The sequence below is a fragment of the Lutra lutra genome, chromosome 13, assembly GCF_902655055.1.
Source record: "Lutra lutra chromosome 13, mLutLut1.2, whole genome shotgun sequence".
Lineage (NCBI taxonomy): Eukaryota > Metazoa > Chordata > Mammalia > Carnivora > Mustelidae > Lutra > Lutra lutra.
In genome coordinates this window covers 91,592,396-91,618,173 of record NC_062290.1, presented here as the reverse complement: position 1 = coordinate 91,618,173, position 25,778 = coordinate 91,592,396, and the positions used below count along the sequence as shown (strand labels likewise).

At 43.1% G+C, this 25,778-nt stretch overlaps 1 protein-coding gene across 4 annotated transcripts in view; it reads left to right on the top strand.

Annotated features, from left to right (window-relative positions):
• The window catches only part of SETX (senataxin), an 84,834-nt gene that overhangs the window by 43,627 nt on the left and 15,429 nt on the right, over positions 1-25,778 (top strand). For all 4 annotated transcript variants that reach the window (XM_047701128.1, XM_047701126.1, XM_047701124.1 and 1 more), the window contains 10 exons: positions 1,489-1,588; positions 10,540-10,713; positions 12,903-13,135; positions 14,107-14,274; positions 14,821-14,977; positions 18,255-18,356; positions 18,548-18,663; positions 20,416-20,487; positions 22,578-22,727; positions 23,954-24,061. In XM_047701128.1, coding sequence (XP_047557084.1) covers positions 1,489-1,588; positions 10,540-10,713; positions 12,903-13,135; positions 14,107-14,274; positions 14,821-14,977; positions 18,255-18,356; positions 18,548-18,663; positions 20,416-20,487; positions 22,578-22,727; positions 23,954-24,061 — 1,380 coding nt within the window. The remainder of the gene's footprint in view (positions 1-1,488; positions 1,589-10,539; positions 10,714-12,902; positions 13,136-14,106; positions 14,275-14,820; positions 14,978-18,254; positions 18,357-18,547; positions 18,664-20,415; positions 20,488-22,577; positions 22,728-23,953; positions 24,062-25,778) is intronic.

Below are 25,778 nucleotides of genomic sequence, written 5' to 3'. Positions count from 1 at the left end.
CTGAGCTTTCTGGATCTGTGATTTGGTGTCAGACATTAATTTGGGGGAAACTCTCAGTCATGATCACTTCAGGTCTTGCTTCTGTTCCTTTCACTCCTGCTCCGGGTTGTCCCATTTCTTTGGCCCTGGCCCACAGTTCTTGGGTATTCTGTTCTTGTCCCCTGGTCTTTGTTCTTCTTGCCTCGCGGCTTTGATGGTTTCTGTCGCCAGATCCTCAAGCTCAGCAGTTCCTGGCTCAGCCATGTCCAGTCTCCTGGCGAGCCCACCGGAGACATCATCCTCATCTCTGTCAGTGTTTTCTGGTCTCTGGCATTTCTTTTGATTCTTAGAATTTACATTATCATCTTTTTTTTTTTTTTTTTTTTTTAATACAGTGAGGGAGAAGGAGAAAGAGAATCTTAAGCCAGCGCCATGGCCAGCACGGAGCCCAAGGCAGGACTTGATCTCACAACTGTGAGATCATGACCTGAGCTAAAATCAAGAATTGGATGCTAAAATGATTGAGCCACCCAGGCCACCCCCATTATCATTTCTTCCATGCTCTACTTTTTCCATTAAACACATAGTATATTAATTACCATTTTTAAAAAATTTCCTGGTCTGATAATTTCAACATTCTTGCCATATCTACCTCTGATTCTGATGCTTATTCACTCTCTGTTTCTGGCCTTTGTTGAGTGTACCTTACAATTTTTGTTGTAAGGTGGACATGATGTAGGTGAAAGGAAGAGTCAGCAGTAAGTAGGCCTTTGGTAATGTGGTAAGTTATGGAAGAGGGGGACCTTTCTGTAATCCTGTGATAGCCTCTCAGTCTTCTGGGGAGGTTTGGCTCCTGGACTATGAACCATACACATGCTTCTCAGTTCCCCCCACCCCCCTAGGGGGGACAGGATGGCCAGAATGGGCTGTAGTTGGTTATTTTTCTTCCCTCAAATAGTTCTATTCTGGTAATAAGAGACTTTCTCCAAGATCAAGCCTTGTTAAGATCGAAATGTTCTGGTATATTTCAAAGTCGTTTATTTCCTCCTCCTCGTGCTGGAAGCATGAATGCATTTTCTCCATTACTGCTGTGAGGGCCAGAAGGGCTCCTTAGAGGTAGAACTCAACAAAGTGTGGGGGTCCCCCTTAAGATGTGTTCCCCCTAGAGTAGTTATCTCTCAGAGCTGTCCACACTGAGCCTGAAGCAGCCCATCAGTTCCAGTTCAGTGTTTCCTCTCCTGGCCCTGAGCTTTGTGCTCCTGTCACTTGTGATGATGGGAAGGTTTGAGTTTTTAGCTTGCTTTTTACTCATTAGGATCAAGTAGTGACTTCTAAGTTCCCTGCATGCCAAACTGGAAACCAGAAGTCACAAATGAATTTTTCATGTTCTGCCACTTGGGATTTTAGGTTCTGGGCTTTATTTATTACTTGTTTGGGGAAGTTTTGCTGTTTAGAATTGGCTTTCCAGAATGTTTTTGCTCTCTTAATATGCCTTTTTACTTTGTATAGTTGGCACAGGAGTGGACCAGCTCTCCAAACAAAGAGAAATTCTATCAGCTGCATTTACGAAAATTTCCTGCTGATTATAAAAAATACTGGGAGTTTGTGGGTAAGTTCTTTCCTCTGTAATTTGAAATATACAGTAATTGGAGATTTCTGTTTGAGGAAACCTTATCGTCATTTGAATTTTCTGAGACATAGGTTTCCTAAGCTGAATTTGTAACCTCTTAAAAGGAATGTTTTTTTTTTGTTGTTTTTTTGTTTTTTAAAGATTTTATTTATTTATTTGACAGAGAGATCACAAGCTGGCAGAGAGGCAGGCAGAGAGAGAGGAGGAAGCAGGCTCCCCGCCGAGCAGAGAGCCCGATGCGGAGCTCGATCCCAGGACTCGGAGATCATGACCTGAGCCGAAGGCAGCGGCTTAACCCACTGAGCCACCCAGGCACCCCTTAAAAGGAATGTTTTAAGTCTTAATTAGAGGGGTGCCTGGGTGGCTCAGTCGTTAAGCGGCTGCCTTTGCCTCAGGTCATGATCCCAGGGTCCCGGGATTGAGCCCCATTTTGGACTCCCTGCTCAGTGGGGAACCTGCTTCTCCCTCTCCCACTCCCCCTGCCTGTGTTCCCTATCTCACTGTCTCTCTCTGTCAAATGAATAAATAAAATCTTCAAGGAAAAAAGAAGTCATAATTAGAATAATTACTGGGACAGTTATGAATATAAAATTCATGGTTTTGACCATTCTGTAGTTAGAGTACCACAGGCCAGAGTGGAAGCTGGACATGGAAAAGACAGTGAGTGAAGGGAGCTTGACAAGATTGGTTGGGGGAGGGCGTCCCCAAAGCCCTCCCCCAAATAATAGTGTTGATAGATTCTGAGTAAATCTTCCTATTTTCTCATTTCATCATTGGTCTGAAACACATATCACACTTAGGCATTAGTTATTAATCAACCAAACATTCAGAACTCTTTAAAACGAGAAGTATAAATCCTCTTTTGCCTCCCGCTCTTACCCCCAATCCATCCTGCGCCATAGAGGCAGTTAAGATAAAAAGCACATGTGTGTATATTTTGGGGGAAAGGTACTATATGTTCATTGTAGGACACTGAAATAATATTAGTCAGCAGAAAAAGAAATTTCACCAATTCCAATCATTCCAAGATAGTCCTATGAAAATAGTAGTGTATATCTTACTGTGAGACTGTCTACTCACCAGTGTGAATTGTGTGTATGTGAATGTAGTAGGGTCATTTTACCTATACGTTAATGACATTTTTCATTCATTCAGCAAATGGTTATTATATTTATAGTTCCTTATAGGATATGATTTTAGATGCTAGGTATATAGCTGTGAAGAAAACAAAAGATTCCTGCCTTCATGAAACTTATATTTTATTTAATTTTATTTAATATAGTGTGTCTTTTCAGAGTTACTAAATAACAGTATATTTAATATTTGTGGTTATTCCATTGTAAGTATATTCTACAAATCACTTAACCAGTGGTGTCTAGTTAGACATGTACATTGTTTATAGTTTTCCCTGTTAGGAACACTAGGTCAGACAGTGTGTATATTTTAAGACTTGTTCCCTATTGGCTCTGCCTACCGAAAGGAACATCAGTTTCACTTCTAACAGGAAGATGTAAGATGTAAGAATGTACATCTCCCTCATTTGCTAGCTTCAACTTTGTTTTCCAGTTTTATGTATGTAAAGTGTATCTCATCTGAGGTTGTAATTTTGTTTCCAAATCTTTTTTGATCATGAGTATTCTTAGTGAGGGGAATGTGGCGATAATTGTTCATGCCCTCTGACCCTCCTCCTCCTCCTTGCCTTTTTTTTTTTTTTTTAAAGATTTTATTTATTTTGAGAGAGAGTACAAGAGTGAGGGGAGGGGCAGGAGGAGCAGAAGAGGGACAGAAGCAGACTCCCTTCTCTGCAGGGCTCCATCCCATGAAAGTTGATCACTCAACCTACTGAACCACCCAGGCGCCCCCCCACCTTTTTTTTTTTTGTTAGGGATGTTGTTTTCTTCTTAATGTATGTGCGTTGTAAATTGCTTTTCGCAGTTACTGATTTTGAGGCATAGTTTCTACACGTGTTCAAAACTGTACTAATTTCTTTATGGTTCTGACTTTGGGTTTTTGTTGTTCTTTTTGTTTTTTGTTGTTTTTTAAGATTTTTAAAATTTATTTTTGTGAGAGAGAAAGAGTGTTCCGAGCATTGGGGTGGGGGTGGTGACGGGGCAGAGGGAGAAATAGACTCCATGCTGAGCAGGGAGCTCAATGTGGGGCTCAGTCCCAGGACCCTGGGATCCTGACGGGAACCAGAGGCAGACGCTCAACCCACCGAGCCACCCAGGCCTGAGTCTGGTATTTCTCGTAGTAGTTTTGTATTTCTTTTAAATATTTAAATCACGAATTTATCTGGCATTATCTTGATCATAGTATCTACTCTTTAACTTCTTTCATTTAACCTGTGTGTAAACTTGACCAGTTTTGTGTGGCATCACAACGTTCAGCGATTCACTAGGACAGCTCACAGGAATTAACATATATTCATGCTCATGGTTGTGACTGTTATGGTAAGAGGCCACAAAGCAGAATCAGCAAGGCGAGAAGCACATTGGCGTGATGGGCGGACGACACCGGGAGCAAGCCCGAGAGTCGTCTCCCAGTAGAGTCACGTGCAGTGTACTTTACTTCCTAGTAATGAGCTGCACAATGCATGGCTGGCAGAATGTTCCCCACTAGGGAAGCTTGTTGGAGATTCAGTGCCCAAAACACCCTCTGCCGGCCTGAATTCCTGACTTCAGAAGGATAGCAGGCGTTTGGCACAGACCATATTCTTCTTGCAAACACTTGAGGCACAGCGAGCCATTCTCATTAGCAAATGATAATCCCAGGATCGAGGATCCCACATGCCAAGGGCCACCCTTGAATGCAGACCTTTCTAAGGACAGCAGCCTTGGGTGTGCTATATTAAGTCTGTGACACAGCATTTCATGAACAGTGCCACTGCGATGTTCCTGTCTCAGTGTTGGTGTGAGGGCATTTTGTTGCATCCTGTGGTGGATTGTGGAGTCTCTGGGTATGTGTGTGTTCAGGCTGACTAGGTCGCGCCCGGCCCGTTCAGCATCACACCCCACCGACAGTGTGCGAGAAGTCATGTGGTTCCAGGTCTCCACCAGCACGTTTGTATTGACCGCCATGTTAGTTTTACCCATTGTGCCATGTTTGTATTGATGGCCTTTTGTGGTTTTATTTTGCCGTACCCTTGTTTCCAGTGAGGGTGAGCACCTTTTTATGATTTAGTAGATGGTTCAGTAATCTCTTTTGGGAAGTGCCTGTTCAAAGTTATTGTTAATTTTCTGTTACCTCTTTCTTACTGATTTGTAGGAGTTCCTGATCTGATACACGCCATTCTCTCAGTTTGGCTTGCATTTTGACTCTCGCTGATGTCTTTAAAAGTTTTATTCCTCTTAAGAATTTTATTATTTATGTAAGTCATCTGTACACCCAATGTGGGGCTCAAACTCATGACCCCAAGATCGAGAGTTGCATGCTCCCCCAGGCAAGGCTTTTTATTATTTTTTTTAAAGAATTTCATTTATTTATTTGACAGAGATCACAAGTAGGCGGAGCAGCAGGCAGAGGGGGAGGGAGAAGCAGGCTCCCCGCTGAGCAGAGAGACTCATGCGGGGCTTGATCCCAGGACCCTGAGATCATGACCTGAGCCGAAGGCAGAGGCTTTAACCCACTGAGCCACCCAGGTGCCCCTAGAATTTATTTTTAACATAGCAAATGCATCTTTCTTTCTTTCTTTCTTTCTTTTTTTTTTAACTCACAACCCTGAAATCAAGACCTGAGCTGAGATCAGTAGTTGGACACTCAGTGGACTGAGTGAGCCACCCAGGTGCCCCTCTCTATTTTTTTTTTTTTTAAAGATTTTATTTATTTATTTGAGAGAGAGACAGTGAGAGACAGCATGAGCAAGGAGAAGGTCAGAGGAGAAGCAGACTCCCCATGGAGCTGGGAGCCCGATGTGGGACTCGATCCCGGGACCCCAGGATCATGACCTGAGCCGAAGGCAGTCGTCCAACCAACTGAGCCACCCAGGCGTCCCTCTATTTTTTTTTTTTTAATGGTTAGTGTTCTGTACCTCATTTAAGAAACCTTTCCCTGCTGCAGATCATAAATGTATTATCTTAACATCTAGAACAGGTGTCCGCAAACTCCAGCTTGCAGATCTACCCCATATCCTGTTTTTGTACTGCCCTAGAGTAAGGTTTTTATGTTTTTAAAGATACATTTTTTTTAAGATTTTATTAATTTATTTGAGAAAGAGAGGATGCATGAGCCAGGGAGGGGCAGAGGGAGAGAAAGATGCAGACTCCCTGTCAAGCAGGGAATACGACGCAGAACTTGATCCCAGGACCCTGGGATGCTTTAACCGACTGAGCCACGCCGGTGCCCCAAAGAACTTTGAAAAAAAGATGATGAATATGCTGCAGACCCTGTATGTGGCTTGCAAAGGAGAAGTTTGGCTCTTCACAGAAAAAGTTTTCAGCCCCTTTTCTAGAGAGTTCATCATTTTGTCGACCTGGAATTTATTTTTACGCATGAATGGGATGTGTAGGGGTCATGTCTCATTTTTTTTTCCAAATGGAGTTGTGGTTATCCCAATATTATTTATTGAAAACAACATCGTCTCCATGCTCTGCAGTGCCATATTTGCCGTAAATCTAGTGTCCATTTTACTCACGATTTCTTTTCTGGACCCCGTTCTTCTTTGGATCATTTGCCTACCCTTGTGCCCACATCACATTGCCTGATGACTTAGTCCAGCTTTATAATGAGTTTTAATAGCCACTGAATAGTGTCTTGTACATGGTTTTGCCTTAAGAGTGCCTTGGCTCTTCTTGGTTGAGTTCCCATATAAATTTTAGAGGAAAAAATGGGGAAATTGGGCAAGAATTGACCTCTTTCTAATAATTTTCTAATTTGTGAATAAGAATTATATCCAGTTATTTTGCTTTATTTTCAGTCATGTTTTAGAGTCTCTGAAGGAGAGGTTTTGTAGATCTTCTTTGGTTTGATTTTTGTGGGGCTGGGGCGTCATTTGTCATTCAGTGTAATTCAGTGAATTTGATCTAAAAGATACATCTAAGATTTTATAATAAGATAACATTTTATTGCTAAAGTATTAAGTTATCCCGTAATGTCAGATAGCTAGTCAGTGTTCAGATTTCCAATTTCATTATTTTTTTCAGCCAGTTTGAAATAAGGTCCAAGTTAGGTCCACACATTAACACTAGTTGATGTCTTTTTGAACTGTAATTTTCTAATTATGCTTTTTTTTTTCCCCCCTTTGTAATTTGTTGAAGAAGCTGAGTTGTTGATCCTTTAGAATTACTGTCTGTACTTGTTGATTGTGTCCCCCTGGGGTTTGGTGGTATGTTTTTCTCTCCTCTGCATTTCTTAGAAATTGATAGTTGTATCTAGAGATATGGTCCGATTCAAGTTTGATTTATAATTTTTGGCAAAACTGTCTCATAGATGGTGGTATTTATTCTTTAATCAGGAGGTGAGTGATCTCTAATTTCTCTTTTAGTAATCTTTGTAGCTGTGGATGCTTAATACCTAAATTAGTTTATTAAAGGTACAAAATGGTGACATTTTTATTTGATCATTTCATTTATTAGTTGGAATAATTCCATAAGGAAATTTCTATATATTATTTGGTTATTCAGTAGTGTGCTTTATAAAGAAAGGTAGAAAAGTACTTGACTCTTGACCAGTTTTTAAAAAGTGAATTAACCTGAATTAATTCATTGCAAGCACTGGTGTTGACCAATGTGCTTTTTTCTTTTTAATTTCATAAATTCATGGACTTAAATATACTTGTGTTTCTATCCAGTATAGTTTAAGCCCTTTAGATAGGACCCTTACAAGTCTTTGAGAGCTGACTTGCTATCTGATAGGACCAATATCATCTGTATTCTTTTATCCTGTATCTGAACTTGCACTTTTCTAAGTAGTCTTAGAATCCTGTAGAAGAAAACAGTATTTCAAGAATAATATGATTGATAGAGTAATACACTATATGTATGAATAAGTAATACATGTAAACATAAGAATACAGAAAGGCTGAAAAAAAAAAGTTTGGAGAAGGACACTCACACAAACCCTATTAAAAAAGGATGTGTTTAGGGGTGCCTGGGTGGCTCAGTGGGTTGGGCATCCTGCTCTTGAGGTCGGCTCAGGTTGTGACGTCAGGGTCACAGGGTCAGCCCCACATCTGGCTCCGCGCTCAGCAGGTAGTCACCCATATGTGCACACACTTTCTCTCTCTCTCTCTCTCTCAAATAAACAAAATCTTTTTTAAAAAGATGTTTAGCTTTGTTAATATCAGACTAAATAGATTGTAAGACAAGAAGAAACCTTACGTACAAAGGGAATTTTGCATGAGTTTATTTCAGCAGAAGAGATGACAATTCTCAATGTCTACATACCTAACAGAATATATAAAGAAAAAACTAAGTGGCACCTGGATAGCTCAGTCAGTTAAGTGCCTGCCTTTGACTCAAGTCCTGGGATTGAGTTCCGTGTCGGGCTCCGGAGCGTGCGTCTCCCTCTCCCTCTGCTGTTTCCCTGCTCGTGCTCTCTGGTGATCTCTCTCTCTCTCCCTCTCTCTGTCAAATAAATAAAATCTTTAACAAAAAACCTGATAGAACTAGAGTATACTTTGTACAATATATATGAGACTTTGAACTGTTAAATAACCAATTTTTGAAAGTGAACCATAAAATGAAACACAATAGAAGTAAGTGAACCTAATCGTATATTACATGTATTACCTTTTGTTTTGGTTGAATCCTTCTACTTTTTTCCTCATTTTAAAATTTTACTTTTTCTTCTTGTTTGGAAATTGTATCTCAATTTACACATCTTTTGCTATTTTAGAACAATAAAGTTAAAACTTAAAACATGCACCCTTGAGTTATAAAAATCTATAGTTTTTTTTTCCCAAAGATTTTATTTATTTATTTGACAAAGATCACAAGTAGGCAGAGAGGCAGGCAGAGAGAGAGGAGGAAGCAGGCTCCCCGCGGAGCAGAGAGCCCGATGTGGGATTTGATCCCAGGACCCTGGGATCATGACCTGAGCTGAAGGCAGAGGCTTTAACCCACTGAGCCACCCAGGCGCCCAAAATCTATAGTTTTAGTAGCTCTTTTGAGTGTCTCCGTAGGTGAGGCAAAACCTTTTAAACTGTGTGAGATATAATCTATAGCTGCCAGACAGTCCTTGGTTGTTTATGAATCCTACCAGTTGGTGTGTTTCTTCTCTCCATGTGCCTTGCTTATCTCTGGCAAGTGTTGGTCTTTTGGAAAATCACTTATAAAACTAATTTGAGGCCTGGGATGATATTATCTTCCTCCAAAGAGGATTTTCCTCTGTTTCTGCCAGACTTCTGGGGGCACCTGTGATGTGGGATCATCTAGATCTGGTTTAAGGGATTGGGCTTTTCTAAAGTGCCCAGCTGTTTGGAAGCTGGGCTGTCGCCCATGTCAAGGCAGGTTTGCTGCTTCCTCATCCTGGGGCATAGTCCTGAGGCCTCCTTCATAATCCCAGTGTGAAGCATATAGAGGTGCCTGGGTCCCCACTCCCATTCTGTACAGGCCCTGGGCTCCAGTTTTTGTCTTTTTAGTCCAACAAGGCCATCCCAGGTATGGCCTGGCTTCTTGGCTATCACTCCAGGAACGGTTCACATGTCTCTAGGGGGAAATGACAGGGCTGCCTCCACTGGATTTCCACATTCCTCTGGATCTCAACGTAGTAGTTCTTCACTGTTGTAATTGCTCTCTGATATCTTCACATAGATCTTTCTTGCCTGCCAATTTTTATTTATTGTTTTAAAAATATTTATTTTGAGAGAGAGGGTGCGTGCATAAGCAGTGGGAGGGGCCGAGGGAGAGGGAAAAGCAGACTCCCCACTAAGCAGGGAGCCCGATGTGGTGCTCCATCCCAGGACCCCTGAGGTCATCACCTGAGTCGGAGCCACCCAGGCGCTCCATACCTGCTACTTTTTAAAATCTTGTCTGGAGTTACTGGTTCTGTCTACCTAAACCTAGTGCCTCATATTTTAGTTCACTGTTACTGGATCTGGTGGTTGGTGCTCAGCTTTTTTGTTGTAATACTCGCTGTTTTCCCAGCCCCAGTAGTTTACAACTAGCCTTTCCGCCTTGTTTGAAATGCCACAAGTAGGCTCAGATTTCTTATATGTCCTTGGATCTGTTTTGGGGTATTCTTCTGGGATTTTGAAAGTGAGGAACAAAAAAGAATTTCTTGGTTAAAAACTAAAACTTTGGGACGCCTGGGTGGCTCAGTTGGTTAAGCGGCTGCCTTCGGCTCAGGTCATGATCCCAGCGTCCTGGGATCGAGTCCCACATCGGGCTCCTTGCTCAGCGGGGAGCCTGCTTCTCCCTCTGCCTCTACCTGGCACTCTGTCTGCCTGTGCTCATGCTCGCTCCCTCTCTCTCTCTCTCTTTCTAACAAATAAATAAAATCTTTAAAAAAAAAAAACAAAACTAAAACTTTAAGGAAAGGAAATTTACTAGCTGCTTTTGAATATTGTGATTTTATTTTGGCTTTTTAGCTATTTTTTGGTAAAGAATTTATTTATTTATTTGACAGAGAGAGATCACAAGTAGGCAGAGAGGCAGGCAGAGAAAGAGGGGGAAGCAAGCTCCCTGCTGAGCAGAGAGCCAGACTGGGGGCTCGATCCCAGGACCCTGAGATCATGACCTGAGCTGAAGGCAAAGGCTTAACCCACTGAGCCACCCAAGCGTCCCCTTTTTAGCCATTGTTAAGAGGCATTTTATAATACTGTATAATCTGTATTTGAGAATGTTGACTGACTCAGAATATTACTTTGAAGGATATTACAACATCTTGTGCTGTATACTTGGTTGAACTTAGTACAGGGGTTTAATATCCTTTAAGTTAATCTCATTTAAAAATAATTCTGTTAGAATCAATGCCAACTTCTTATCGTTTCATAGTTCATCTTGAGGAATGCGAACTCGCTAAACAACTTCATCCAAAGGAAAATGATTTGGTATTTTTGATTCCCGAACGACAAAACGGAGAGAATAAAGATATAGAGAGAGATCACATGGAAGATCTCCGTGATTACCACTGCGCGTATGTTCATAAGTTTCGCCGCACTTCCGTCAGTAAGTACATGATGAGACTGTGAAGAGCAATCTGTGAGATAGAAGCTCGTCTTTTAATTCCCTCGGAGCCATGCTTTACCAGCCACATACTTGTTATGCGTATTCGAGACATGTATTTGCCAGGTTACTTGCCTTCCAGAGTCCTTGTTTAGTTTTTCTAGACTTACCTGGGAAAGGCCCAGTACTTACTGGGCTAGACTTATGATTTAAAAGCTTTCTTTTGTAGTGTCCTCTCTTTCTGACACATTCCTTCATCTGTCGTTGGGTTTGTTATTAAACAACAGTTTGCAAACCAGCTGTTTTTTGTATCTTAAATCACAACCTTGGTGTCGTGGCTAAGTATCAGTGAGAAGAGCAAACACATAAGTCACTGCAAGGCAACTTGAAGATTTTGCTGTTTCCATTGCTCCCATCCCTGGTGTTGTAGGGACCGTTCTCCTGGGAGTAGCATCATAGAAGTAAGGTCAGCACCTGCTGTGTGCCTGGCCGCATGCCCTGTCCTTCCTGTGCTCTCTTATCGTCTTCCTTAAAGCCTTGCAAAGCAGTGAGAGTTGTGTATTCTCTGCTCATCAGGAAAGGTAGGCTCAGGGCTTCAGTGCTCACCCAGGCGCATGCTCAGTATCGCGCAGTCGGCCCGGAAATGAAACTTGTGTGTGTTTGACTGCAGGGTCGCCCGCATTCTTCATTGTATGCCAAGCGGCCTTTTTAACATTGCTGCTTTCTTAGTCTCACTTATGTCATGAGAACATGAGTTCATTATTCCTTCGCCTTTTTGCAACTAGTCTTAAAAACGAAGCTCCTTGGAGTTCAGCACCATGCTGCACTGTAACTGGCGGGCTGCACTTCGGGTGTGGTCCAGCCCAGCTCTTCCGTAGACTGCATTTGGGCGAGTAGCCGGAGGGCTACATAGCTCAGTAAGTGCTTTTGACTCTTGCAAATGACGACATGCACAGATTTCTATTTCTGAGTATTCTCCTCCTAGCTCCTCAAGCATCCAACTGTCTGACCTCTCCATTTGCGAATCTGTTAAACAAAAATACTGAAGGAAGCACGATTTTCTGCCCGACGTCTACTATTCCTTCTGTTTTTCCCACGTCAGCAAGTGGGGCCTGTGTTTTTCTAGTTGCTCAGACCCAAAACCCCAGGCGTCCTTGATGCTTTCTTTGTCTCACACCCTACGTGTAATTCATCAGGAAATCATGTTGACTCTTAGCGAAGTATCCAGGATCCAAGCTGCGCATCTGCTCCTGCGTCCTGGTCCGGGCAGCCGTCCACTGCACTGCCTCCTGGTGGCTTGTTTGCTTCTGTGCTTTTCCCCTTGCAATTCCATCTTCCCCCACAGTGAGAGTGATTCTGCTAATGTGTGACTTCAAGCGTGTCCCTCCCCGGTACTGCGCTGCCCTGGGGCTTTCTACCTGACTTGAGGTGACATTCAGTCGGTATCGTGGTCTGCAGAGCCATATAAAATGGAGCCCTGTTCTCTTCTCTGACTCTCGCAGCACTCGTCTCCCTGCTCCCACCCCCACCCCTGCCCCGTGCAAGGCTTGTCCCTGTCCTGGAATACTCCAGTCACACCCTTGCTTCATGGCCTTTGCCAGTAAATACCCTCTCCCCAGATAAGGTCGTGGTTTTCTCATTGATTTCAAGTTTCTGCTCAGGCGCAGTCTTACCAGGAAGACCTTCCCTGACTTGCCCTTGATGGTAACACATCCTCATCACGTTGTCATCCCCTTTCTCTGCTTTTCTTTCTTTCTTTCTTTTTTTTTTTTGAAGATTTTATTTACTTATTTATTTGAGAGAGAGAGAGAGCATAAGAAGTAGGCAGAGAGGCGGGCAGAGGGGGAGGGGGAAGCAAGGAGATGGATGTGGGGCTCGATCCCAGGACCCTGAGATCATGACCTGAGCCGAAGGCAGAGGCTTAACCCACTGAGCCCCCCAGGCGCCCCGTTTTCTCTTCTTCATGCTGCTCCTCACCGCTGACGTTTTTGCTTGGTTATCTGCTTCCCTCTTCTAGGAAGAAATTAGCTGGTTCTTGGGAACCATTCAATAAGCATTTGAGTGAATTACTTGAACAATATGTCATACAAAAGACATGAATTATAAAATACTTAATTCTGAATAACCTTATTTTAGCTGGACAGTATTATTCACTGGTAACTGAAATTGCTTTTTCTCCTTCCTGATAATAGTGCGCAATGGGAAATCTGAGTGTTCCCTTTCCATCCAGACTCAAGATAATTTGCCAGTCAATTTAAATGAGCTTGTGAAATGCATTGTAATCAGTTCTCTGGTAACTACACAAAGGAAGTTGAAAGCCATGTCTTTGTTGAGTGGACGGAACCAACTGGCCAGAGCTGTTCTGAATCCAAACCCTATGGACTTCTGTACGAAAGATTTACTAACTACAACGTCTGAGAGAATTGTGAGTCATGATTAAATGAGAATGAAAAGTCTGACAATTCTGTGTCAGAACGTGACAGCCTCGTGTTGTGTTTCTTCATCGCACATTCCCGTACGTGCGGGACAGAGCTGCGTCTCTGCGCGCACAGCAACAGCATGTGGCGCTTCATTTTCTTTGATGTGGCAAAGTCTGTGTTTTGTTACTCAGCTTACCTCAGGAAAAAGGCATAGTGCAATAAAGAATTGAAAATATGGTTCGAGAGGAGCCCTAAAATGTGAAATGAGCATCCTACTTAAATGCTTGTTAGGTGGTGATAATTCAGAGGTAGCAGTAGGTTAATAGAGTTATTTTTGCAATTAAAAGATCGATGGAGAGTTGACGGGTGAAGTTGCCATTTCACTTGGGCCCGTGTTCTCCCTGTCAGAGCTGTGTATGTTCGTTCCAAGGGAGGAAGAGGAAAGTGGTGGTGTGTGGACTGCGGTTGTGTGCGAGGGATTTCCGTGCAGTATCACTCACTTTTCATCCTCCCAGGAGTGTCACATTTAACGGATGAGAAAGGCATAGGCTCAGAGAGGTTAGGAGTTTGGAGACCTAGCTTATGAGTGAAGCTGAGATTTAAACTTAGATCTGATCCAAAATCTTGGAATGTTAGGAAAGAATATCTTGGAATTTTTTTTACTGTCTAAGTAAAGAATAAATAGAAGAAACGTACAGAACAGTTTATTGTGATCCTCTTTGTAAGAATCACAGATAAAAATGCAGTTGTAGTAGTTGTAGATGGGCTGAAGCCTACAGACACTCACAAATAACTTTCTTTATAGTAGTGAAATTGGTTCTGTCGATTAAAGATCATTTGGGGTCTTGCCTGATCATAACCAAAGCTTCTGTCTGATAAAGGCTAGTAGAAGAAATTAAAATGGAGTTTTTCTCTTCCTCTTCTCCTGGGCCACTCTAGGAAGAGCAACTCACTCTCACTAATGTCTTTTACATAGATCACCTACTTAAGAGATTTCAACGAAGACCAGAAGAAAGCGATAGAAACTGCATATGCCATGGTCAAGCACTCTCCGTCTGTTGCCAAGATCTGTCTGATACATGGACCACCTGGAACAGGAAAATCAAAAACTATTGTTGGCCTCCTGTACCGCCTCCTGACAGAGGTAGAGCATGTGAGGGCATCAGTGCTGGTAGCGGAGAGCGTCGCTTCATGCGAGTTAACTGACACGTGTAAATAACTACTACAGGTCTCTCTGCCTGCACGTCTGTGTAGCTTCTTGATACTTTGTGGAACTGGGTCCGAGAGAGGTAGCAGAAGGAGAGAAGGGTATAAAAGATAACAAAACAGAAAATGCTGTCCTGTGTGACACTGATCTGAAGGGTTAGAATGGTGGTCTTCTGGCTTAATTATGTGTCACGTCTAATGCCAAGAAATTGGAATGTATTCCAGGGCTACATTTTGGTTGGATTGAGTATGCAGTAAAGTAAGTGGATAGTGAGGTGAGGCTCAGAGAAGCCATGATAAAATGTCCTGCTAGAGTCATCTCAGTGTCAGTGTAAGCTGTAGGTGCTGTTACTTACTTTTAAGTGTTTATAAGGGGAACTCTCGAACGTACGTGGAAGTAGAAGAAAACTGGAAAACTCTGTAATAGAGCTCATCAGTATCTTTTGTCTGTCTGTCTATTTGGCGTGTGTGTGTCAAATTGTAGAACCAGAGGAAGGGGCATTCAGATGAAAACTCCAATGCCAAAATCAAACAAAACCGTGTCCTTGTGTGTGCGCCTTCCAACGCGGCTGTTGATGAACTTATGAAAAAAATCATCCTCGAATTTAAAGAAAAATGTAAAGACAAGAAGAATCCTTTGGGTATGATACTTACATGGCTTTTCATTTGTTTTTGGTTTTGTTCTCAGCGTTTAGTGTTGGCAGCTTTGGATGCCAGAGGGCAAGCCAGTTCTGATAATAACTTCTGCTTGGGGCCGTGGCCCATATGTACTCATCAATTCATTTAGCAAATTTTACTGAGCATTTATTCTCTGCCAAGGCCCTGTGCTAGGTGCTGAGGTTTCAGCAGTGAAACCTTCCAAGAGACAGTAGTGAGGAATTGGATCGGTGAGCAGTAGGAGCATAAAGCTGGACATTCTGGAAGAGCAGGGCGATGTGGCTATGTTCAGACACCTTAAAGTGGCCCTTGGTTCAGTCGTGGGAGGGTTAGGGAAGGCTCCTGGGGGAGATGATGTCTAAGATGAGACCTGGAGAAGAGCAGTTAGGGGTTAGCCATGGGAAGAATTGGTAGGGTGTGGGGAACTCTAGCAGAAGTTTCTATCAACAAAAGGACCAGAATCGAGAGATCCTCCATAGGGTGCAGCTGGAATGTGATAAGCCCCACAAAGGCGGGGGTTTGGGCGTTGGTTTGCTGCCCTCTCCGGGGAGCTTCAGGCAGTGAGGGTGCGCAGGGACTCTGCTCTTTCCTTGGGGAGGCGTGTGAGTTCTGTATTGGGTTTTGACATCACGTGTACTTCACGTGCTAGGTCAAGAGTTTATAAAAACGCTGGCCTACCACAGGTAGACCTTGGAGTGAAAATGTTGGGTTGAAGGATTTCCTGCATCTTCGGTTTTCTAGATAGTGCCAAATTCTCCAAATTCTCCTCAGAAGTGGGTATAGCAGTTCACACGCCCACAGCTCCCCTGCCTCCGCAGTGCTGTGGTTTGAACGTGCCTTTCCCTGCAGGCTGAGGGAAGGTTGAGGGCGCCATCGTGTGCTGCCCGTGCAGCTGGGCCGGGATCAGGACAGGCCAGCCGGGCGTCGGGTTGGAGCTTCCATTCTGTTAGAGAAAAATTGCTGTCTTCTGGCCGTAGAAGAGAACTTGGGTCTTCTGTACCACATTTTCTTTCCACTACTTCCAGCTGTCCTGGGCGTCCTGAGAGAAATGCCTTGGACATCTCTCCATTAAGGAAGCTGTTGATTTCTGGGCTTTAGTGTTTACCCTCCTCGGGATAAAGAAGTTCCCTTGTCATTGGTTTCTGTCCTGAAGGGCTGTTGAGATTTATTGCATGCATTTTTCTTGTTGCATGCGTTTAAATGATAATGAAATCTTTTTCTTGAATCTGTTAATGGGGTAAATGGCAGTGTTTTTCTAATGTTAAAATATCTTCGATTCCTAGAATAAGGCCAACTTGGTCATGTATTATTATTTCTTAACACGTTGCTAGATTATTAATGTTTAATTTAGTATTTTAAAATTAGTATTCATGAATAAGGGCAGCCTGTGATTTTTCTTTGTCATATCTTTGTCTAGTTTTTATAAGACTGACTTTGAAAATGGAATTGGGGGTAATTTTTTATTTATTCTTTGCAATGTTTTATATACGACCGAGATCATCTATTCCTTGAAGATTAATTTGTTTTTGGTGGTGTTTTGTTTGTTGCTCTTTGTTTATTGACAGATGGGTAAGTTTTAATCTACTCTCTGAATGTCGTAACTATTAAAGTTCTATTCAGGTATCTGTACTTTAGTGAGTTTGGCTAATTTGTTGTTTTTCAAGAAAAATCAATACTCATCGTAGGTTTTTAAGTATATTGGCATAAAGTTGCTCATTGTATTCTCACTTTAAAACTCTCAACTGTATTTTGATTGGGTCATCTTTGTCATTCCCTGAATTCTATATTTAGTCCCTAAATCCACATGTGGCATGGGCCTAGGGTTAGAAAGTCCTGGAAGAGAACTTAGTTTTTCCCAGCTAAGCCCAGGCATAGATGGATTCATTTCCTTTTTTATCCTCCCACCTCTTCCCAGGCCCTTTCCCTTTCCATTGGGCTTTAAAATCCAGGCCTCCATTATAGAGTTCCCGTGTCTTCACTGGAATGGTAGTTTTGCCAGTGTAGACATTTGTCAAACTCTGTAGGACTAAAGATTTTGAAGCATCTGCATGTTATTGAATGTACAGTAAAAAAAAAAAAAAAAAAAAAAAAAAGATTCTGAGCACCTAGACAGTGCCAGCCCTGACTCCTCCTGCTCCCCTGGGGAAGCCTCAGCAGCCTGTGGACTTTCAACTCTGGTTTTGAGTTTTCTCTCTGCTTTTGGCCCCTAGGAATTTCTCTTCCATTTCTGTGAGCTTACCCTGCAGTTTGAAGGAATCTGTTTTAATTTATGGAGCATTTCTAGATATTTATAGGAGGGGAGTGTCTAGGTAATTTCATTTACCTTTCTTGTGAAAACACAAGTAAGTTAGCAGTTTTGAAACCTTCAAGTAAATGTTGACCAGAGAAGGTGGCTTCAAATTTAGAAAATTGAGCTGAACTAGAAACAAAAATATGTTGTAGACAGCTGCTTAGTAAGTCATTCATTCTCAGTACACATTGATTGTACTTCCTGCCAGCCACTGTCGTAGCCAGTGACCACAACAAAACCCTATTCCGGGGAGGGAGATTGACAATAAATAAGTATGTGATCTGTCAGACTGGGATAAGTGCTGATTGCTGTAATTTAGCTCAGTGATGGAGTGAGAGATGTTTAGCTTAAATAACACACCAAATATGGCGACCTAAAATAAAGGTGTGGTTGGCTGCCACTTCTGTGACATTTCCACTGTTTGCAGTTATCTACTCCACAATTTCCAGCCCCTTGTGTCCCTTAGATTCTGGAGCAGCAGCATGATGTGGAATAGAGTTTCAAAAAATTTGTTGTGACTGCTCCACAGAAAAGGATTTGATAGTAAAATATCCTGTCTTGGGAATTCAAGTATGTATTCATAAATGAAAGTCTTTTATATATATGATATATCCTGTGGTTAAGAAATCTGTCTTATTTAACTCCCCTTCCCCAAATGTACTTTACAGTGGAATAGTGTTCAGAACATAGTTTGGAGAAATGTTGGCATAATTGAATCTCAATTTCATAATGTCCTGTTTATGCAACCTCTGTAGCTTTTATTGGGTGGAAATGGTAAGTACTCCCCCTGTAGGGTGATTGTGAATATCTAAAGTGTATGAAGCCTCTAGTGTAGTTTCAGGTGTGGAGTTCTTGATAGTTAATGTTGGTTCCCTTCCCTGATTGTTAATATGCTTGCTGAGAAATAGATACTACACGTGGAAATTGGCAGTGTCCTTATTAATCTCTAAGTATGATGTTTTTATCAACAGGAAACTGTGGAGATATAAATTTAGTACGTCTCGGTCCAGAAAAGTCTATTAATAATGAGGTCCTAAAATTCAGTTTGGATAGCCAAGTTAACCACAGAATGCGTAAGTACCATTAAGGCACAAACTAACATTACTTCTGTTTCCTTTTATGTGATAGGTAATGTGTTGGCCATTAAAGGTAATTTGGAGAAACTCAAAATAGCCTTGCTTTGAGAACTAGTTTTTCTTCTCATTGTGTATGCATATGTGTATATTTATGAGAATTGTCATATCATTCTTTTTTTTTTTTTTAGAAAAAGACTTACCTTCTCATGTTCAGGAAATGCATAGAAGAAAGGAATTTCTAGATCGTCAACTAGATGAACTTTCCCGCCAGCGTGCTTTATGCCGAGGTGGAAGGGAAATGCAGGTACCTAAACATTTCTTGATGAGTATTTTTTAATAGCTGATAAGTACAGAAGCTAGTGATGAGTATTTGATACCATTGTTTTATTGTGGGATAGCATAATTTGTGTATAAAGATGTATACAAAAGCGATATGCCTTATATTAGGGATTAAAAAGCTCTCTAGAAAGGAAAGGTAGAAATAATTTAAACTTTGCAGGCCATATGGTCTCTGTTTCAGCTACTCAGCTCTGTTGTAACATAAAAGTAGTGATAGATAATACATAAGCAAATGGATGTGGCTGTGTTCCAATAAAACTTTATTTATAAAAACAGATGGTGAGCTGAATTTGGCCCACAGGCTGTAGTTTGCTGTTGTCTGGCTTGTATTAAAGCTGTAGTGAATTTATTAGATATGTTTCAGTTGCAAGTTAAACCCAAGTTAGACAAAAAGGGAATTGACTCACTCATATACCTAGGAACTCTGGGAGGGGTTAGCTTCAGCATGGCTGGTCCAGAGGCTCAGACGCCATTTTTCCATGCCTTGAGTATTCTGTGTGTCAGGCATTTCTCATCTTGCAGAAGACAAGTGCCAGCATTTGTGCGTGCCACCGCCCCAGCTTAGAAAACCCAGGGGAGGGGCACCTGGGTAGCTCAGTCAGCTAAGCATCCGACTCTTGATTTTGGTTTGTGGGATTGAGCCTGCGTTGGGCTCTGTGCTCACCAGGGAGTCTGCTTTCTCTCCTCCCTCTGCCTCCCCACTCCCCCGCTGCCCACACTGTTTCTCTCTTTCTCTCAAATAAATCTTAAGAAAGAAAGAAGGGAGGAAAACCCGTAGGAAGGGAAGGGGCTGCTTTCCCCACCATCCGTGTCAGTGATATAGCGGGTGTCTGATTAGTCCCTGGGTGTGCACACAGGTCTGATCCCTGATTATAAGGGAATGTGAGCCATAGTTTACCAGGCCTGTGTTCTATGCCCATCACTATGGCTAGAGGAATGACTGGGTTGTGATGAATAACCTGTTTGAACCACCCAGAAATTAATGGAGGAGTGAGCCCCAGGGGTTAGACTGCTCAGTAGACAGAAGTAGCACACACGGGACGCACTGGGCAGAACAGCGTCTCACACAGTGTTAAGGCTTGTTCTCAGACTACACTTAAGTGGCGCTCAGGGTGCCAGACCCTAGAGAAACTGAATTAGATACATTCATTACGCTCAGTCCTGCAGGAAGTACACGTCCCTCCTCCAGGGGCCACACAGGGAAGTCAAGGCAGAGTGTGGACAGAGAGGCAGGACCTGGGGTGTGTGTCTTCGTTAGGGTCTACGGAGGGAGTGCTTTCTGGGTCCTGGGCTAGGGCCATGTTGGGCCACTCGGACCAAAAGAGTAGGGCTTGGATAAGCTGCATGGGCGCACATCAGGCACACAAGCACTGGAGGCAGTGGGGACTGCTGGTCACGAGGGCAGTGCTGTTGGGGCTTCCATTTGCAGGGATTCTGGTTGCTCTCCTGCCCGGGACCTGTGTTCTTGTGAGGGCTGGTGTCCGTGGAGGGTCTCTGCAGGCTGCCTGGCTGGACGGTGTGCATGTGGGCCAGTGTGAGCCAGGGTGGCCTGAGGCACAGCCGGAGTGTCAGGACTCCCGGGGAAGAGAGAAGGAACTGGGTGAAGAGCGAGCCTCTCTTGGGCAGATTAGTGTCACCTGAAAGGCAAGACAGTCAGCTGGAAAGCATTTGAAAATGCTCATTTTAACTTTAATGATTGCATTCTCACTTTTTCCAGAGGCAAGAATTAGATGAAGAAATTGCAAAAGTTTCAAAAGAGAGGCAAGAACTAGCTTCTAAAATTAAAGAGGTAAGTGGTTCACCTGCAGCATTTTCCACGTTTTTCTCTTTCTCTTTATTATGAATTATTTCACACAACTGATGGGCTCTTCTCAATTACATTTAAAAATCTATTTATCATGGGGCACCTGGGCAGCACCTGGGCAGCTCACCTAAGATCACAAGTAGGCAGAGAGGTAGGCAGAGAGAGCAAGGGAAGCAGACTCCCCACAGAGCAGAGAGACACATGTGGGACTCTATCCCAGGACCCTGAGATCATGACCAGAGCCAAAGGCAGAGGCTTAACCCACTGAGCCACCCAGGCGTCCTTAAAAATAAAATCTTAAAAAAAAAAAAAAGAGCAAGATTTTGATTGATCAAAGCAAGGATGAGCCAGGTATATATTGTCATAACCAGATTGTGGCCCTAATAAACCAGTGGGGGGGTCAGGGAGAGCAGGTTCTAGCAACTGGTGACGTGATTAGTATTTTTTTTTTAAAGGTTTTATTTCTTTCAGAGAAAGAGTGAGTGAGAGAGAACAGAGGGGAGAGGGTCAGAGGGAGAAACACACTCTCCACTGAGCAGGGAGCCCGATGTGGGACTCGATCCCGGGACTCCCGAGGTCAAGACCTAAGCCTAAATCAGTTGCCCAACCAGTTGAGCCACCCAGGAGCCTGATGTTATTAGTATTTTTTTTTAATTTAATTTATTTGACAGACAGAGATCACAAGTAGGCAGAGAGGCAGGCAGAGAGAGAGGAGGAAGCAGGCTCCCCGCTGAGCAGAGAGTCCGATGCGGGGCTCGATCCCAGGACCCTGAGATCATGACCCGAGCCGAAGGCAGCGGCTTAACCCACTGAGCCACCCAGGTGCCCCGTAATTAGTATTTTTAAGCTGAAATTTTTCTCTTGAATGTATTTCCCTTCCTGGTAGAGCTAAATAAGTGACAGCTGAACTTAATTCATATTTCCATTGGCTGTTGGTTCATTTAAATAAAAAGTTATGTGGAAAGATTTTTATTAAATTGTAAACTGAGCCCAAAATTACTTCTCAAATTTAAGGCTGAAGTCTGTATTTATTGAAGTCTGTTTTTGCATATACGGTGGGTTTGCTGCTCGTCACCTTGTTCTGTGGCCCACGGAATTCATCGTACTTGGCACTTTTCCTCAAAAGGTGGCTGAGAGGTGTGTGTCGGTGCGTTCACATGTGCCCCTGGGAGGGCCATGGTTGCCACCATCTCCCTGACGCTTCCACACGTGGTTGCCAGTCCACGTCTGTGGTTGACCAGATGTGCAGGGATGAGCCCCTGTTCATAAGCCGGAACGGGCTCACCGAGTCTGATGAGAAAACTGGGTTATCAGCTTGGATCCTAAATGGGACACGCACTGCCCCGCACTGTGACTCGGTCCGTGCAGTGGTGGCGGACTGAGGAGGGCTTTCTTACCGCATGAGCACAGGGCTCCTCCTCTTCACAGGCGGCGGTGTTGGTACAAGCCTTTGTAAAAGAAGGAATAATGTTGTGTACTTAAAAACTGACAGAAAAATGTGTATTCAAGCTGAGTTCTGACCCTAGTTTAACTCCGATAATTGCTTCACAACTATCTCTACGCGTTCTGTACCTGCCCACATACATCTGCTGTAAGAATTATAATTTGCTTTGACCAAATCAAGCCTGAATAAATTTTTCCTAATGAGCTTTAACTCCTGTTCTGAGCTTAGACTGCACTGCAGTGCACAGTGTTGTCTCTGGTGGTTTCTTGAGCGTTTGTGCCGTTTTCTAGATTTGAGGTTCCTGGGACCTCTGTGCTCACTAAATATTTTTTTTTTTTAAAGATTTTATTTATTTGACAGAGATCACAAGCAGGCAGAGAGGCAGGCAGAGAGAGAGGAGGAAGCAGGCTCCCTGCTGAGCAGAGAGCCCAATGCAGGGCTCGATCCCAGGACCCTGAGATCATGACCTGAGCCGAAGGCAGTGGCTTAACCCACTGAGCCACCCAGGCGCCCCTCACTAAATATTTTTATTGTATAATAAATGGTGGATGTTTTACAGTAAAAACGGGCCTACCATAAGCAAGAATTTATATACGGTGAAATATTGATTCTTCTTTATTTGTTATCTTAGGTTCAAGGGCGCCCACAAAAAACACAGAGCATCATCATCTTGGAGTCCCATGTCATCTGCTGCACACTGAGCACGAGTGGTGGCTTACTGCTCGAGTCTGCTTTTCGTGGGCAAGGGGGTGTCCCCTTCAGCTGTGTCATTGTGGATGAGGTCAGTTGGCGCTCAGCGGTATGAGTTGGATGGTGCTGTGAGGGCTGAATCTGGGGGGCTTTGCTGCTGCTGAGCTAGGGAGAGCAGGGTTCCTGTGCCACTAGTGTTTACCTGCTGTCCTGTGTGTGTAGTCTCGTATGTTGAAATGTGTTGCTGACAGCCCCTCACAGTTAAAACGGCTTTTCCAGAATTGGGATTCTGGAATCCCTGACTGTTCAACAGAACGCTCCCAAGGAGTATCTCGCTTCTGCTTGGAATAGCCCTGGTTCCCTTTTGAAGCAGTTTTAATATAACTTTGGACAGCTCTGAGCCACAATATTTTCAGCTAACATCCTTTATCCGTAGTTCATTCATTGAGCAAGCATTTGTTGGGTACCTACTGTTTGCCAGAATGTAGAGCCAGAAGACAAAAGACGCAGAAAATGAGATACAGAGGATCAATCCAAGATCCGTTTTCACCAAACGAAAGAACAGAAACCATGGAAGTGATGAAATAATTGAAGAAAATGGCATTGAAGAGAAACCTGAGTCTTGCAGATGATGAGGCCTGCGGGAAACAAGGAAGAAAGGGGGTGGCAGGGAGAGGGGGACTCACAGCCATGCAGTTCCCTTGGGCATGTGCCCAGAAGGAACAAAGAACATAGAACTGGGGCATTACATGCCTTCCAGCTGGCGGCTGGTTCCCAAGCGGTCATGGTGCCCGAGTGGTGCTGGCTTCACAGCACCCCTGCGGTGGTGGTTCTTAATTGACTGTCGAGAGTGTTTGCTTCTTTGTTGTTTTATTTTCTAACCAAAAAAACCCCCTTTTTTTTTTCTTATTTTTCTTATTAAGTTATTTTAATCACCTGGTGCTCATCACAATAAGTATACTCAAAAATCCTTATTTTTTTTTTTTTAAGATTTTATTTATTTATTCGACAGACAAAGATCACAAGTAGAGAGGCAGGCAGAGAGGGGAGGAAGCAGGCTCCCCATGGAGCAGAGAGCCTGATGCGGGGCTCGATCCCAGGACTCTGGGATCATGACCTGAGCCGAAAGCAGAGGCTTTAACCCACTGAGCCACCCAGCGCCCCCCCGCAAATCCTTATTTTTGATACTCAGTGCAGAAAGAGAAAGTGATACTTTTCTGAATGTTAGAACTTATATGAATTAGATAAAGTGCACACGGATAAAGAAACGGCAAAGATGATTAAGAACACCTCCTCATTCTGTACTTTCTTCCCAAGGCCGGGCAGTCTTGTGAGGTTGAGACTCTCACTCCACTCATCCATCGTTGTAACAAGCTCATCCTCGTGGGAGATCCGAAACAGCTCCCTCCCACGGTCATTTCTATGGTAAGTTAGTTTCATGTTCATATTGGTTTAAAGTGGAAGGGCCTTCTTTGTTACTGTGTTTGGAGGGGTCTTTCTTGGATCATCATCTCTTACTTGGAAGGAAAAGAAGGGAATGGCTAAGAAAAGAGAACCACTGTTTGAATTTTAAGAGTAAGAGCCTGTAAAAATGTCCCTTTGTTCCTGATTGTGCTTCTGTGCACGTGTGACGTGAGCAGGGTGTGTGCCCCCAAGACCAGAAGGCGAAGGCGAGAACGACCGTGTTCTGTGTGCGGCCTGCTCATTCTTGGGGAAAGGCAGTGTGCAGCTGTTTTAAGGGCTGTATCCAATCCATTTTAGTAACATACACACCAAAACAATAATAGAAGAAAAATTTTAGAAGTTTCCTAACCTCCTGATTTATATTTAAATGTATGCAAATTTGAAAACATTATAAAGAGTACTTTAAATGTATTTTTAAGAGTACATTTCCAGTGCTAGAATTTTGTGTCCTGTCATACCCCCCCAAAAAAAAAACAACAACAAAAAAGTGCTTCTCCTGTCCTCTGAAAGTATGGTGTCAGGAAGAGAGAAGGAGCCGTGAACCCCATTTGTGGGAGGAAACAATCCATGCCTGGAATATGCCCGCCCCTCTCTGCTGCTCCCTCACCACAGAGAGCTCCTACTAATGCACACCAGAATCAGGACGTTTGATAGAGGGTTTGTAATCTGAATAGGTGTAGACCATGGCTTTGAATGTAATAATAGTTGAATATTTCACTGATCTGTGGATTGTTGGTACAGAGTGGTGGTTGCATAAATGACCCCAGAGAACAGATCATTTCAGAGCATTTCTGTTCAGTTGTGGAATGAAAGCCAGTGGGTTGGTTGGTTTTTTGTTTTTTGGTCTTTTTTTGTCATTACTGTGTTTTGACTTTGGATTATTAAAAATGATAGTGCAGCTCTTTGACATCTGAGCACACATGCGCGACCACACTGGGCCTAGAAGCCCACCCATCTCCGAGTGGAAACCTCGGAAGGAGTGGGGGGAAACAGTATTACTTTCTAAATCATGGGTTATTTCTTTTTTTTTTTTTTTTTTTTAAAGATTTTATTTATTTATTTGACAGAGAGAGATCACAAGTAGGCAGAGAGGAAGGGAAGCAGGCTCCCTGCTGAGCAGAGAGCCCAATGCGGGACTCGATCCCAGGACCTTGAGATCATGACCTGAGCCGAAGGCAGCGGCTTAACCCACTGAGCCACCCAGGTGCCCCAATCATGGGTTATTTCTATACATGATTTTAAATAGGTCTGTGTAACTAAATAAAATGTTAGTAGTAGACATTCAACAGTTTCATCTACATCCCCAGAAGCTGATCTACTCGCTAAGTTAGCCAAACCTATTTTGAATCTCTTTGGGGAAAAAGAAAAAGTAACAGTTCACTTGTAGAAAAAAACTGAGTACATCCTACAAGGTGATGCGGATTTCTATGTTCTAACACGGAAGGATATTCCTGATCTGTTTACAGACTAGGAAAAAAGACAATCTGACATGGAATGCTTCTGCCCCTTTAAAGCACACCCTATATACATACGGCCGCCACACACAGACCTTCCAGCCACCTGACATACCACATCTTAGCAACGTACGTACTGTCTGTTACCCCCTCAATGCAAGCTCCATAAGGGCAGGGACTCTTGTCTGTTCTCTTCATTGTTTTAACACCAGTGCCTAAAACAG